Source organism: Neofelis nebulosa, chromosome 2 (genome assembly GCF_028018385.1).
Source record: "Neofelis nebulosa isolate mNeoNeb1 chromosome 2, mNeoNeb1.pri, whole genome shotgun sequence".
NCBI classification, from domain to species: domain Eukaryota; kingdom Metazoa; phylum Chordata; class Mammalia; order Carnivora; family Felidae; genus Neofelis; species Neofelis nebulosa.
Window position 1 is genome coordinate 211,589,339 of NC_080783.1, and position 12,874 is coordinate 211,602,212.

Below are 12,874 nucleotides of genomic sequence, written 5' to 3' on the forward strand. Positions count from 1 at the left end.
AGCAGAGGGTTCAGCGCATCTACACCGTCCCGTGAGGGGAGGTGCTTAAGGACCTCGAGAATGGCGGGAAAGAGGAGACCCAGCTGCTGGGCCCACATCCTGATCTAGCAGAGACGCCCGCCTGCCGTCCACGCCTCAGAGGGAGGTGGCCTGGACGGCCACTATGGAGAGCAGGTGGCGGTCACCCAGAGGAGGGAGTGACATAAGCCTCCGACACTGCGACAGGCAGACAGCTACTGAAAAGGGGACAGGGCGGCCTCAGCTGGGGGTCTAGGCGCTGGGAGACCCCCGTGTCCGCGCCACTCCCCACTGCAGAGGCAGGACCCTGGCTCCTCGGCGCCCCTGTGGCCCAAGCCTGAGCCCCAGGCAAGGGAAGGGAGGGAACTGCCACCGACTAGTCACTTACCCTGCAAGGCTTCTTTGGCTCTGGCTAGCTCCTGCTCCTTCTGGGCCAGCTGGACCCTGAGCTCGGTGGCTGACAGGACCTCGGAGGACTTGCCACCCTGTGACTCCTCCAGGTCCTTCGTCAACATCTCCTTCATCTGGCGGAGAAGGTGGACTTCCTCCTGGAGCCGGGACACTTCTTCCCGCAGGAGCACTAGGGGAGAAGGGCACACGGTTAGAGGAAGGGGACACTGGCTCGTGCTTGCTCACTTTCTCTGGGGACACTTCCAAGGTGCTCTGGCTTTTCCTGTTTGCTCTGCATTCGAGGCCCTTCCTACGTGTGTGCTGGGAAGAAAAACCTCAAAGCCACTGGCTTTGTTCCAAGAGCCCCTGCCGCAGCCCTGCGCGCCCCACGTCCACCTGCAGAGCAGGCCTGGTGGGAGCCCCCCTCGCCCCCTGCCACATTCTCTAGGGCTCTCTGGTGCTGCCGTCCCTGCACTGAGAGCGTCCACTCCAACGGCCGACATCATCTTCCCTCCAAAAGGCAGGAACAAGCATGAGGACGAAGAGCCGACAGGAGGCAGGATTCCGGCCACGAGCCTGCAGCCTGCCGAGTTGACCTTTAGATGCTCTATCTCATTTAATCCCACCAAAAAAAACCCTCCTGAGGCGGCTACCAGCCTCGCCCCCATTTCACAGATTAGGGAGTTGAGGCTGCGAGAGATTAAGTAACTCCCCAAGGTCAGAAAGTCAGCAGGTAGCAGAGCTGGGATTCGAACCCAGACGCGGCCAACTCCAGAGCCTGAGCTCCCAGTCTGACGCTCAGGGAACAGTCCCCGAAAGGCACGCTCGACGGGTGTCGCGGAACACGGGGTCTCCGGGAACCCAGCACCGTGCAGACACAGGACTTCGGCATTCACGGCTGAATGTGCGGGAGAACGGGGCCAAGCGGGCGCCGACGGCGGTGACACCAGGGGCGGGGGTTTCCACGCCACCCAAACCCCACCCCATATCCACGAGGGCGAGAACGTGGTGTCCCTTGGGGGGTGGGGGCCTTGGGAGGCCCCCGTGAGTCTGCAGGCCAGCTCAGCCCTGCGGGTGGACGGACACCCTCGCACCCAGGCCGCTCGCCTGAGCAGCAGCAGACCCCGAGCCTCGGAGGGTGCCGGAGGCGGGGTCAAGCAGCCTCACTGGGCCACCCGCGCCCCTGCCACGCCCTGTAAGGGAGCCAGCCTCGTGGTCGGGGTGCTCACCCCATGGTTTTGTAAAAGGAGACTAAAAAACGTTGTTTTTGGATGTTTCTTTCTTTTTGGGGCGCGGGGAGGGAGGGGGACAGAGGATCTGAAGCGGGCTCTGCGCGGACAGCAGTGAGCCCCACGTGGGGCTCGACCTCACGAACCACCACATCGTGACCCGGCCGGAAGTCGGATGCTCAACTAACCCAGCCGCCCGGGTCGAGCCGCCCGGAGGAGATTTTGAATTCCTCATGGGAGCCGGCCCTTGACAACATGGCCCTGAACTCACGCATGGCGCCCCCTCCTTCCCGCCCTCCCGCCACCCCGGTCCCTCTCATTGCAACATGCCAAGCTCTCCCCGGTTTCAGGGCCTGTGTCCCTACAGCGGCCTCCACCCAGAGCGCCCTTTTCCCCTTGTTCTCGCTGCGGCTGCTTCCTCACCGCCGCACAGGCCTTCCCCCCGCGGCACCTCCTCAGGGAGCCCCTCTCGCCAGGTCTCACGCTGCCGTGGACTGGGGGTGCCGTCCCTGGCTGGGAGGGTCACGGCTGTGGCACAGCTCTGGGGTCACTGGGTCTCTCGTTTGGCTCCAGAGAGGCATGTGGCCGTGAGCGAGTCCCTTCCCCCTGGAGCCTCAGATGCCCCCCCCCCCCCCACCCGACGGGTCTCACCCTCATCGGACTGTGACACAGAAGGCGTCTCCCCCCCGACCCCGCATGGGCCTGGTCCCGGACGTGCTGGGGGCACACAGGAAGTGCTCAATACTGGCGAGGCAGTGGTCCTCATCAACCTAGACGTCTCACCCTCTATCGGCGCCCGGCGTTCTGCAACACTGTGACCTGCAGTCCTCGGGGGTCCTGGGTTCAAGGCGAGCAGGGCAGAGCCAGGCCCGGGGCACGGGGCAGGCGAGGGGAAGCAGAGCTAAGGCCTCAAGAACGTGCGGTCCCTCCACCCCCAGAGGCTTTGCGAAAAGGTGGCTTTGACTCCGGCCTGTCCCTTGTCCCCCTCTTACCACTCTCCCTGAGGCCTGCTGGGTTCGGCGGCCACGTGTGCGAGGGGGGATGCCCCAGCCCTCCCAGCTCCTCCTTCGCCCACTTCATCTCCCCACAGAAGCCTGAGGGCCCCCTTGAGATGCAGAGCGCAGAATCTCACTCCCTGCGGAAAACCCTCCCGGCCGCGCTCCCACGGTAGAGCCGATAGGCAGCGGCCTTGGCGGCCCTCTCCGACCTCCCTCAGGCCACCTTTCAGTCCCGAAGATACAGACTCATCTAGGGGTGAGTCTGGGTGGCTCAGTCGGCGAAGCATCAGACCTCAGCTCAGGTCATGGTCTCATGCTTCGGGAGTTCGAGCCCCACAGGCATGCCTCCCCGGCAGCGGGCCTGGTCACACCGCTCCCGGGGTCGGAGGTGCCCCGAACAGCGCACGGTGACGCACTGACAGTCGCCTTGACTCCCTCGGCCCATCCATCAAGCCAACGAGAGTTTACGGGCATTTGCCCCATGGCAGACACCGTTCCGGGCCCTGGGGACCGTTGGGTGAATGTCACAGACAGGTCCCGTCCTCAGGCTGGCACTCCCGGACCCCACCGGGAGCAAGGGCTGAAGGACCCCAAACCCACACTCCGCGAAGACGGGCCGTCTGCAAGGGAGCGCCCGGCTCGAATACAAGCTGGAGACCGTCCAAGACTCTCGGCAAAACTGCAAAGCAGGAGGTTTGCTGTGGGGGGCCGCTCCCCTCCCCTCGCTCTGGCCCAACATTTGCAGGCTGTCCACACTGCAGGCCCAGTGTAGGGTGTCCAGAGAGGAGAAGGGAACACCCTCGGCCTCAAGGAGTCTCTGGTGAGTAGAAGCAGCAGCACACACGGGTAGGCGTAACACAAGGAGCTGCATGTGCGTGGGGTACAAAGACACTGAAATGGGCCTTGGAAGATGTAAGGGCTGGCAAGCAGAGGGAAGAGCATGAGCAAAGCCTAGGAGGCTGGAAAGCAGAGGCCCCTGGATGGATGGGTGGAGGGGGGTAAATGGGCATAAGGTGAGAAAGAGCAGAAGGTGGCCTGGAGAGGTATGCCAGGGTCAGATTATAAAAGGTCTTAACCCTGACCACTCCTCTGTGACCCATCTCTAGCAGTTCTCAAGACGCTGGACTTTTCATCCTTGCTCCCTGCCATAGACTAAATGTTTGTGACCCCCCCCCCCAATTCACATGTTGAACCCTAACGGGTGATGGTATTTACAGGTAGGGTCTTGGGAAGCAATTAGGTCATGAGGATAGAGCCCTCATGAATGGGATTAGTGCCCTTAAAAAAGAGACCCCAGGGAGCTTCCTTGTCCCTTCTACTGCATGAAGACACAGCAAATAGAGAGCTGTCCAGAAACCAGGAAGAGGGTCCTCACCAGAGGCTGAATCTGCCAGTGCCTGGATCTGGGGTTTCCGGCCTCCAGGACTGTGAGGAACACGTCTGTCGTTTACAAGCCACTCTGTCTATCGTATTTTTGTCAGGAGCCAGAACAGACTGACACACTCTCTTTCTTCCCAAAAGCCCCCAGCCTGCCAGGGTCTGTCCCCACTCAGCAGTCACCGAATAAGGTACGAGTGAGTGCTCTGAGTTCTCATCTGTGTTCACATTACCATACAGGTGGCAGAGAAGTTTGCTTTTGTTTGTCTGCTTGGGGATGTGACTTCTGGGCCTCGTTAGACGGCCCTGAAGTGGCCACTAAGGTCGCCTACTGTATCTACACAGATCCGGAGAACTGTAAGAGGCCTGGCTTCAAACCCAGTCCCGACCAGGACCTTGCTGTGACCTTGGGCAAGCCCCATCACCCCTCTGGGTCTCAGGACTCACATAAGCTACAACATGCTATCTGTTTGGGGTTGCCAGAGTTAGAACAACAAAACAAAGCAAAACAAAACAAACACTGCTCCCTCCCTCCCCACCCCCTCCCCTCCCCAGATGCACACTTCTATTTGAATGTCAGATAAGCAAATATTTTTTAGGATAAGCCTGTCCTAAATATTACACGGGACATATTTATGCTAAAATGTATTCATGGCTTATCTGAAATTCAAATTTCGCTGGGCGTGCTGTGTTTCACCCAGCAACCTTACTCCCATCCATGGGGATTCTGGCACAATGATACGGGGCGATCACGAGAAAGGGCTTTGCCAGAGCACCTCAGAGGAGGGTGAGGGGAGAGGCTAAGAAGGGTCAGGCACAGCCTTCTCTGCACCCTGCGCTTAGGTGACAGCAGAGAGCAAGATGCGGCTGGGTGCCCTTCTCCTTGGCTAACAGTGAGAGGCGGAATTTTCCTGCGCTCCCCTTTCTAACAGGTGCCACCTGACCACCACACCCCTTGGGTCAGGCCCTGAAGCAGCAGGAGGGCGGGGCACCCGCGGGAGACAAGTCTTAGGAGACCAGGCTGGAAAAACAACTTTGTGGAAGGAGAGAGGCCTGTCCGAGCTTACTGACTGCACCCGCCCTGGCTGGGGGTGTAAACCCAGATCTCGCACACCCTGGATCCTCCCAGAGGCAGAGACTCGGGGCAACCCCGGGACTGTCATCACAGGGAGACGCACAAGACTGCAGCCCATGGGAGGGGGGGCGCTCTGGGGCCGCAGGCAGGCACTTCCCCTCTCTGGCCCTCAGATGCCTCACCTGTAAAGCGGGGGTGGTGGGAATAAAGGAGCCTTGTACGTAACGCGCTTACACGTGCTCGGCGCAGTGGGAAACTTGCGTGCCACCATCCCACAACTCCTCTTCCCTTCTGTGCCGAGGGACTGACCACATTCCTCAGAAACAGCGACGAAGCTGGAGTTGGAAGATCTGGGTTGTCTGCCTCAGGGGAGCTGCTGTCTAATGCTGTGTGACCCCGGGCAAGTCACTGTCCTTCTCTGGGCCTTCACAATCTCGGTGCCCGTGCTTCACGAATCTAGATGAATGCTACTGATGACGCATGTCTTCCCTTGGCGGGAACGGGGGTCCCCACTCTCGTCTACAGCTGCTGAGCTCCTCAGCAAGGCAGCCGCCAGTCGCACGCAGCTACTTAAGTGTAAATTAATTAAAACGAATAACTCAGCTCCTCAGTTACACTAGCCAGGTTTCAAGCGCATGTGCATTGCTAGTGGCCCTGGTGTTGGACCGAGCACGCAGAGGCCAGTCTCCTCACTGCACAGAGAGCTCCTGCTCAGTGCTGACCTACAGGGCACAAGGTGGAGAAAGAAAAGGGGAGAAGAGTGCGGTATTTATTAAGCATCCGGTGCAGCCCAGCCCAGCCCCACAGACACACGGACGGAAGGAGCCTTTTGCCAATGGCCGGGAGAGCTAAGGAAGGAGCCACCGCTTATGGAGAAACCATCCCGGCCCTTTCCCAAGAACAGAAAAAGGAAAGATCACTGTCCACCCTTCTGCCAATGCCGGGCAACTCCAGTGCCCTAGGACCTTGGTGAAAAGGGCTGACGCCAGAAATGCCGCGGACTGAGCAGAGCTCTTGGGCCAAGGAAGCCGGAAGTAAGTGCTGTCTGGGAGACAGCGGCTTTCCTGCCCCAGGGGAAGCTGCCCGTTACCAGGGGTGCTGCCCCTGGGTTGGAGGTGGGGCATACCCACTCAGAGGTGGCAAAGGGAGCCAGGGCAGGCCTGCCCTTCTCTGTCTGGCATCAGACATCTTGTCATCAAGAGCAGTGAGTGCCTGGTGTTTTTTTGTTTTTTTTTTTTTTTTTTAAAAAGCCACTTCTCAACCTCCCCTGCAGCTAGGGTGGTCCATGTGACCCAGTCTGGGCAGCAACATGTAAGAGAAACCCCCTGAGGACTATCCTTTAAGAAACAAGGGACTCTGGGGTGCCTGGGTGGCTCAGTAGGTTAAGCGTGAGACTCTTGATTTCGGCGCAGGTCACCATGTCACGGTTCACGAGTTCGAGCCCCGCGCTGGTCTCCACGCTGACAGTATAGAGCCTGCTTGGGATTCCCTGTCTCTCCCTTTCTCTCTGCCCCTCCCTGCTTGCTTGCTCTTTCTCTCAAAACTAAACTAACTTAAAAAAAAAGAAAAAAGCGCTGTGCCCTTCTCTACCTTCTTGTCTGGAAAGTGGATTCGTAGCTGGAGCTGCAGCAGCTACCTTGTAACAAGGAGGCAGTGGGCATAGGGCCAAGAACACACCAAGAGAGGAGAAGAGACGATGGGGCCTGGACAGCGCAGCTCAGCCCTGCCCCCGCATCAGGACCTGGAACAGCATCAGCGAGGCAGGGCTGCCTGGGGCCGGAGAGCCTCTGATTTCCCAGCTGACTTACCACCAGAGCCAAACCAGGCTACAGGCTGAGTCTGAGTTCAGGCCGCTGCTACGGGCCCCTCAGCTGCGCCTGTGGGCAGCTCAGGTGTGGTGTGCAGGGAGTGCGGGCGGGGTGGGCGGGCTGTGGCAGAATCAACACAGTGCAGGAGGGAGGTGGCGGCTCCTGGCCCTGGGGACAAGCCCCCAGTTGTGAGAAGCCTCTTCCAGGCTTAGCTTTTGTGAGCTCAGAGGGGCAGGGGCAGGGGCAGGGGCAGGGGCAGGGGCAGGAGAGGAAGGAGACAAGAAAGCGGGTTACTTTCTGTGACTGGAGGGTGAGTCCAAGAACCGCCTGAACGGGGCTGTGGGGGACCAAGCACCAGTAAGTTCTCCGGGTGAGCTGCACGTTTACAAGCCCAGCCTTCCCAAGTCAAAGGTCTAAATAGCAATATTATAATTACCGCACATCCCAACAACAACGGTTCCTTTCCTAACACTCCTCGTGCACCCACGACGTGCTCCAGGCTCTGCGGTGAGTACTTAACGTGCCCTAACTCATTTATTCCTCGCGATACCCGGCGACGTAGGTCCTATCGTCATCACCCCATTTTACAGATGGGGAAGTTGAGGCCCAGGAGTCAGGTGATCTGGCCAGGGTCACAGAGAGCAAAGAGCAGAGCCAAACTGGGCGGTTTAGCTCCGGCCCGCACGGTTTTAGCTTCCGCACTGTATTATCTTGCAGGGCACGGTGGCAAAATCTGTGGGTGACAGAGAGGGAGCCCAGGGCCCAAGCAGACTCTCCTTGGTGGGTGACAGTGGAGGCAGCTGCGCCCCCCCCCCCCCCCCCGGCAGGCTATGAGCTTGTTTTCATTTCCCACAGTGGACTAGGCTACAGTGACCCAGTGGCTCCGCACACAGTGCTCCTGGCCCTGGGTCCCCACACGGCTCTTGGAGAAAGACGTGCACATGGAACTCGCCTGGCTGTTTCCACAAAGGCAGGGGCTCCGCTCTGCTCACACCCGACATCCAGCGCCCGGTCCAGTGCTGGGCTCTCGGCAGAAAGGCACTGGGTGCAGCGTCGAGGCAGAGATGGGAGGGGCAGGTCTGGGGCCAGCCAGCCTGGGCTCAGTCCCGGCTTCCCCACTGCCAAGCTGATTGACCTCTGAATAAGTGACTTCCGAGCCTATCTGAAAATGGAGCCACGACCAGTCTCCCAGGCCTGTGGTAAACATTATTAAACAAAGCAATCATCTAAGTGGAAACATTCTGGAAGGTTCTAACAGGGGTCACGTGTAGCTCATCACGATCATTCTTCTAGAAGAGGGCAAACTTCCCTGATATCCCGAAGGAAGGCCTTGGCCTGAGCAACTGCAGAGCCCTGACCCGTGAGTCTCCCATCCCGAGAGGGTGGATTCCGAGGCAGAGAAGGCCGAGTCCCGGGTCTGGGGGCCGGGGGGGAGGCAGGAGAGGGCAGGGGCTCTGGGCGGAGGCCAGGCTGCGCAAATGAGTCCAGCCTGGAAGCGGCCCTCCCTGGCGGCACCTGGGTGGACACCCTGACAAGCAGCCAAGCGCGTGCCTGTCCAAACCCGCCAACCTCCAACAGTCCACTTAACGCCTTAACTGTGTAACTTAACAGGTGTTACACGCTGTACGTAGATCCTACCCCGGGCAAAAGAAAATCCAAATATGGCAGTAACATAGTTTAGACTTTCCGCCAAATGCTCAGTTTTATATTCCCTCCCCCCTCTCCCCAAATCTGGGTATAGAGCCCGCCGGTCCCGTGCCCTCCAGCAGACCTCGGTGGAGGGGGGCTGATGTCCAACCCCCGTCAATCCAGAAGGTTCTGCAGCGGACCTCTATTCCCTGACATGAGGCCTGCGTCCCAGGAGACGCTGGGGTGTGCACCTGAGCTACACGCGCCCTACGGGAGAAGCCAAATGCCGAGGGAACGGCCCCACGCTGCCCCTGGCCAGGCGGAGGTCACTTCCAGATGACACACGACTTATGGCAGCACACCGTGGGTCCCCTCCGGCCCAGGCCCCCTTGCTCACACAGACAACGGCCGACCGAGCGGCCAGTCTGAGCGCCGGCTGGCGGGCTGGGTGCCAGGCTTCGCCTCGCGGGTGCCTCACTCATGGCGCCCCACGCAGGGCGGTGGTGACCGCACTAGAGCATCAGAGACACTGGGGGTGCTTGGGGTCAAGCCCAGGTCAGTGGTTCTGAAGCCACTTGCCACGGACTTGCCCAGCGGTGCCTGTAAGTGCTTAAGCCCTTCTACTGTTTATTTTTTTAATGTTTATTTATTTTTGAGACAGAGACAGAGCTTGAGTGGGGGAGGGGCAGAGAGAGAGGGGGAGACACAGAATGCGAAGCAGGCTCCGGGCTCCGAGCCGTCCGCACGGAGCCCGACGCGGGGCTCGAACCCACAAACCGCGAGATCGTGACCTGAGCCGAAGTCAGACGCTCAACTGACTGAGCCACCCAGGCGCCCTATTTTCTAAAATTTTTAAAAGTGTTTATTCATTGGAGAGAGAGAGCGGGGAGAGGGGCAGAGAGAGACACATACACACACACACACACACACACACACACACACACACACACAGAATCCGAAGCAAGTTTCAGGTTGTCAGCACAGAGCCCAACGTGGGCCTCGAACTCACGAACTGCGAGATCATGACCTGAGCTGAAGTCGGACGCTTAGCCGACTGAGCCACCCAGGCGCCCCTCTTTCTGCTCTTGCTGTTATGGTTGGGCTTATTCTATAAACTAGCAACAGGATTGTCCTCAGAAGGCGAAGACATGAAGACTGAGGTGTAAGGATCCTTACCGGCAAATCACCGAGAGACGGGGCGGAGGCGGAGGGGCGGGGGGAGGACCCGGCAAGGAAGAGGTATGTTCAGCGTGCCGTGAAATATGAGAAAAAGATGGAGGCCGTATCACCTGGGTGCCTGAGGTGCCCACCCCCTCCCCACTTGTAGTAAGGATTACCTGGCGACCCTCTCAGGCCTGGGAGCCGCCCGGGGCTGTTCTTGAAGTCCCTGTTCTTGAATGCACTAGGGATCATCATCTCATCGCGGTGATAACCTCTCTGAGCTGCTCATGCCCTCCAGAAGGGTTCTCATTCTCAATCCACACAATGACCCTGGGGATACACCCATTTCACAGAAACAGGCACAGGGAACATGCAGGTAAACCCAGGGGCTCTGGCTACAGAACCTCTGCCTGCCCGTCTCCTGGGGGCACACCTGCCAGACTGCAAGCTGCCCCCCAAGGAAGGCACAAACCTTGTGCTTCCTCGCAGGGCCTGCTGTCGTGCCCCCGACCCTCAAATCCTCTTGCACAGTCACCACTGTTTGCAACCTTTCCCCATCTGAAAGGCCCAAGGTCACAGAACCTCTGCCTCTTGGTTAAGCTGACTGACCCAGCTTCCGAGTGGGGCTGGGAGCCCTGGATTTGGACAGCCCCGGGGCAGCAGGGGTGGCAGTGACAGCAGCAGCAAAGTGGCCCCTGGTGCCAGACGCGGCCCCAAAGCTCTGTAAGTGACTGGGGTGCCACAGGGAAATGCAGCCAGGTTGGTCTTGGACGGAACGATCTGCCTTTGGAGAGAGCGGTCTTGGGAGAGCAGTAGCCTGGGAAGAGCAGCCTCAGGGACATGCCTCCGAGGGCCACCGGGGACCTCCAGGGCTGGTAAAGCAAGCCTTAGCGTTGGTTGGTTGGCCTGGTTGGCCCTTTCAGGCCCAGCCCAGGCTCCCCTCTTGCCTGGTCCCTGCGTTAGGAGCTGTAAACAGCCCTCCTGGACCACTTCTGTCCCCGTTCATCATACAGACTCTCCTGTCCCTCCCTCGGTCCCCCCTGCTCGTGGAGACACACCCGCTAGGCCAGAAACAGACCAAGCGGAAGGCAGGGGAGAGCTGGGACTATGGTCTGCTGGAGATTTCCATGTTCTCTGGGCCTTTGTCATGGGATCCCGACACCTGAAGCCTTGGGGGTACGGCACTCGCCAAATACAAGGAGATGCTCAGATATCGCCCGGCCACTCACTTCCCAACAGTATCATGCCCCAGGCCGCTCCCAGGCCTGAGAGAGCCACCTGGTAATCCTTACTACATGGGGGGGGGGGGGGGGGGGGGGGGTGGGCGCCACAGGCACCCAGGTGATACTGCTTTCATCTTTTTCTCATATTTCACAGTGATTGTTTTTATCCTTCAGGTGGCTTAATCCTTCCTGTAGAGGCTGCTCAATGCACCTGCCAGCCCATAAACACGCCGTTTAGCCAGACTCTGCTCGGGCCCCTGACTGCCAGGCTAACACCCCCCCCCCCCCCCCCCGCGTGGTCTTGTTGCCCACGGGCCTGTCGTTCCCACCCCGGAGATTCAATTCTCTCCAGGGACAGGGGTCTGCAGCCTCTTGTCCCCCCTCCCCAAGCACTGACTCAGCAATGGTGCGTGCCGGGCATCGGTGAGGGAGACCAGGTCCCTGCCCTGGAAGATCGACAGTCACAGGCTCAAAAGCAGAGACACCCTGGGGGTGTGGAGGAATCACACGTCTCCAGCACACAGGTTGCCTACTTCGCAGGCAGAGCTAAGCCCGAGGATCGGGGCCGCAGAACGTGCTCCCTGCGGGCCGCTTGGCCTGATCCCTGTCCTACCCCGCGTGAGGTCCTGGCCTCCTATGTCCGTTGCACCACAAGCCCAGAAAGGACATCCTCGGTGGCCTTTCTCGGCCCATGGCTTAATGCTGCCATAGCACTGACAGCCGGTAGGAAGCCTGTGGTCCTCCGGGATCCGCAAAGATCACTCAGCAAGTTATTCTAGCTCCAGGAGGGATGTGAGCCTCCAAAGGCGCCATCTGGCAGGGAGTGGGAAAGGCAGGCATTCTCCTGTCACCTGGGTGGCCAAGTCCCTGAGGGGCCGTGGCAGCCACGACTGCGCAGTCCCAAAGCCCGGTGCCCGGGTCTCCTTGGTGGCTTTTAGGAGCCTGCTGCTATCTGCTTGCCGGGCAGGTATCTGCCTGCGGGGCAGGAGGGGTGGGAGAAGAGCGAGCCAGCGTCTCCTCTGCGCTCGCACACCGCCTGCTCCAGTCCTCGCTGATCGCATTTTCCGCTGGGGATCAGAAGCAGCTGAGCTGGGGCCCCCAGTCAGTCCACTGCCTCGGGTGGGCTGACGGCGGCCGCCCGGGGATACCCTCTGGGTACAAGGAAGAATCTGAGCACGCTTGCCACGCTGAGCCACAAAGCTACCACTTCTTCTGGAACACGGGCTCATGCCACCGTTTCCAAGCTCATTCTCCCCTCCTGGATTGGGCCGCAGGCATTTCCGTCCCGCTAATATAACATAACTGACCATCCCTTCCCCCCTCCCCCCCCCCCCCCCATCTTCTTGACACGGCTCTTCGATTTCCCTTTGCAGAGCCAGCCTGTGGTTCAGGGGTGCCAATGTGACCCAGTCTGGCCAATCAGAGCACCGAATCACTCCGGCCACTGTGATTGGCTCAGGATGGGGGCACGTGACCCAAGCCGCTTCGATCAAACCCGGTGTCTGGACCTCTCGTCCCTCTGCTTTGGCCGGCATCAGGATGGGGCCTGGCAATGGTGGCAGCCGCGCGGCCACCGAGAGGGGAGTGCCAACAAGACAAAGACTGGGTTCAGATAATATCCGTGTCCTAGATCACACCACACGCGAAGCCGGGATACACCCCCTGGACGTGAGCAAACACATTCTTAAGCCGGTTCCACTTGTGCTTTCTAGCTCTTGTAACTGGAAAAAGAATTCTGATAAACTGCTTTTGCCAGAGATCGTTTTCTGGGCACTCAGCGTCCCCACAAACTTAAAGGCCACCCGCTATATGCTAAGCGCTCCAAGCTAGCACTCTCTTTCAGGACCCGGATGGGCAATTCACCTGCACAAAACCAATGAGCACCTACCCTCATGGGTACTTCAAGCCTAGCTTACCTTTGCAGGCAACAGTCCCTCTGGCTTGAACCCTGGAAGGCACACGTTTT

General features: G+C 59.5%; 1 protein-coding gene across 7 annotated transcripts in view; it reads right to left on the reverse strand.

Moving 5' to 3' along the window:
• The window catches only part of KAZN (kazrin, periplakin interacting protein), a 1,084,458-nt gene that overhangs the window by 127,811 nt on the left and 943,773 nt on the right, over positions 1 to 12,874 (reverse strand). For all 7 annotated transcript variants that reach the window (XM_058696318.1, XM_058696330.1, XM_058696337.1 and 4 more), the window contains one exon: positions 407 to 598. In XM_058696318.1, the coding sequence (XP_058552301.1) occupies positions 407 to 598 (192 nt within the window). The remainder of the gene's footprint in view (positions 1 to 406; positions 599 to 12,874) is intronic.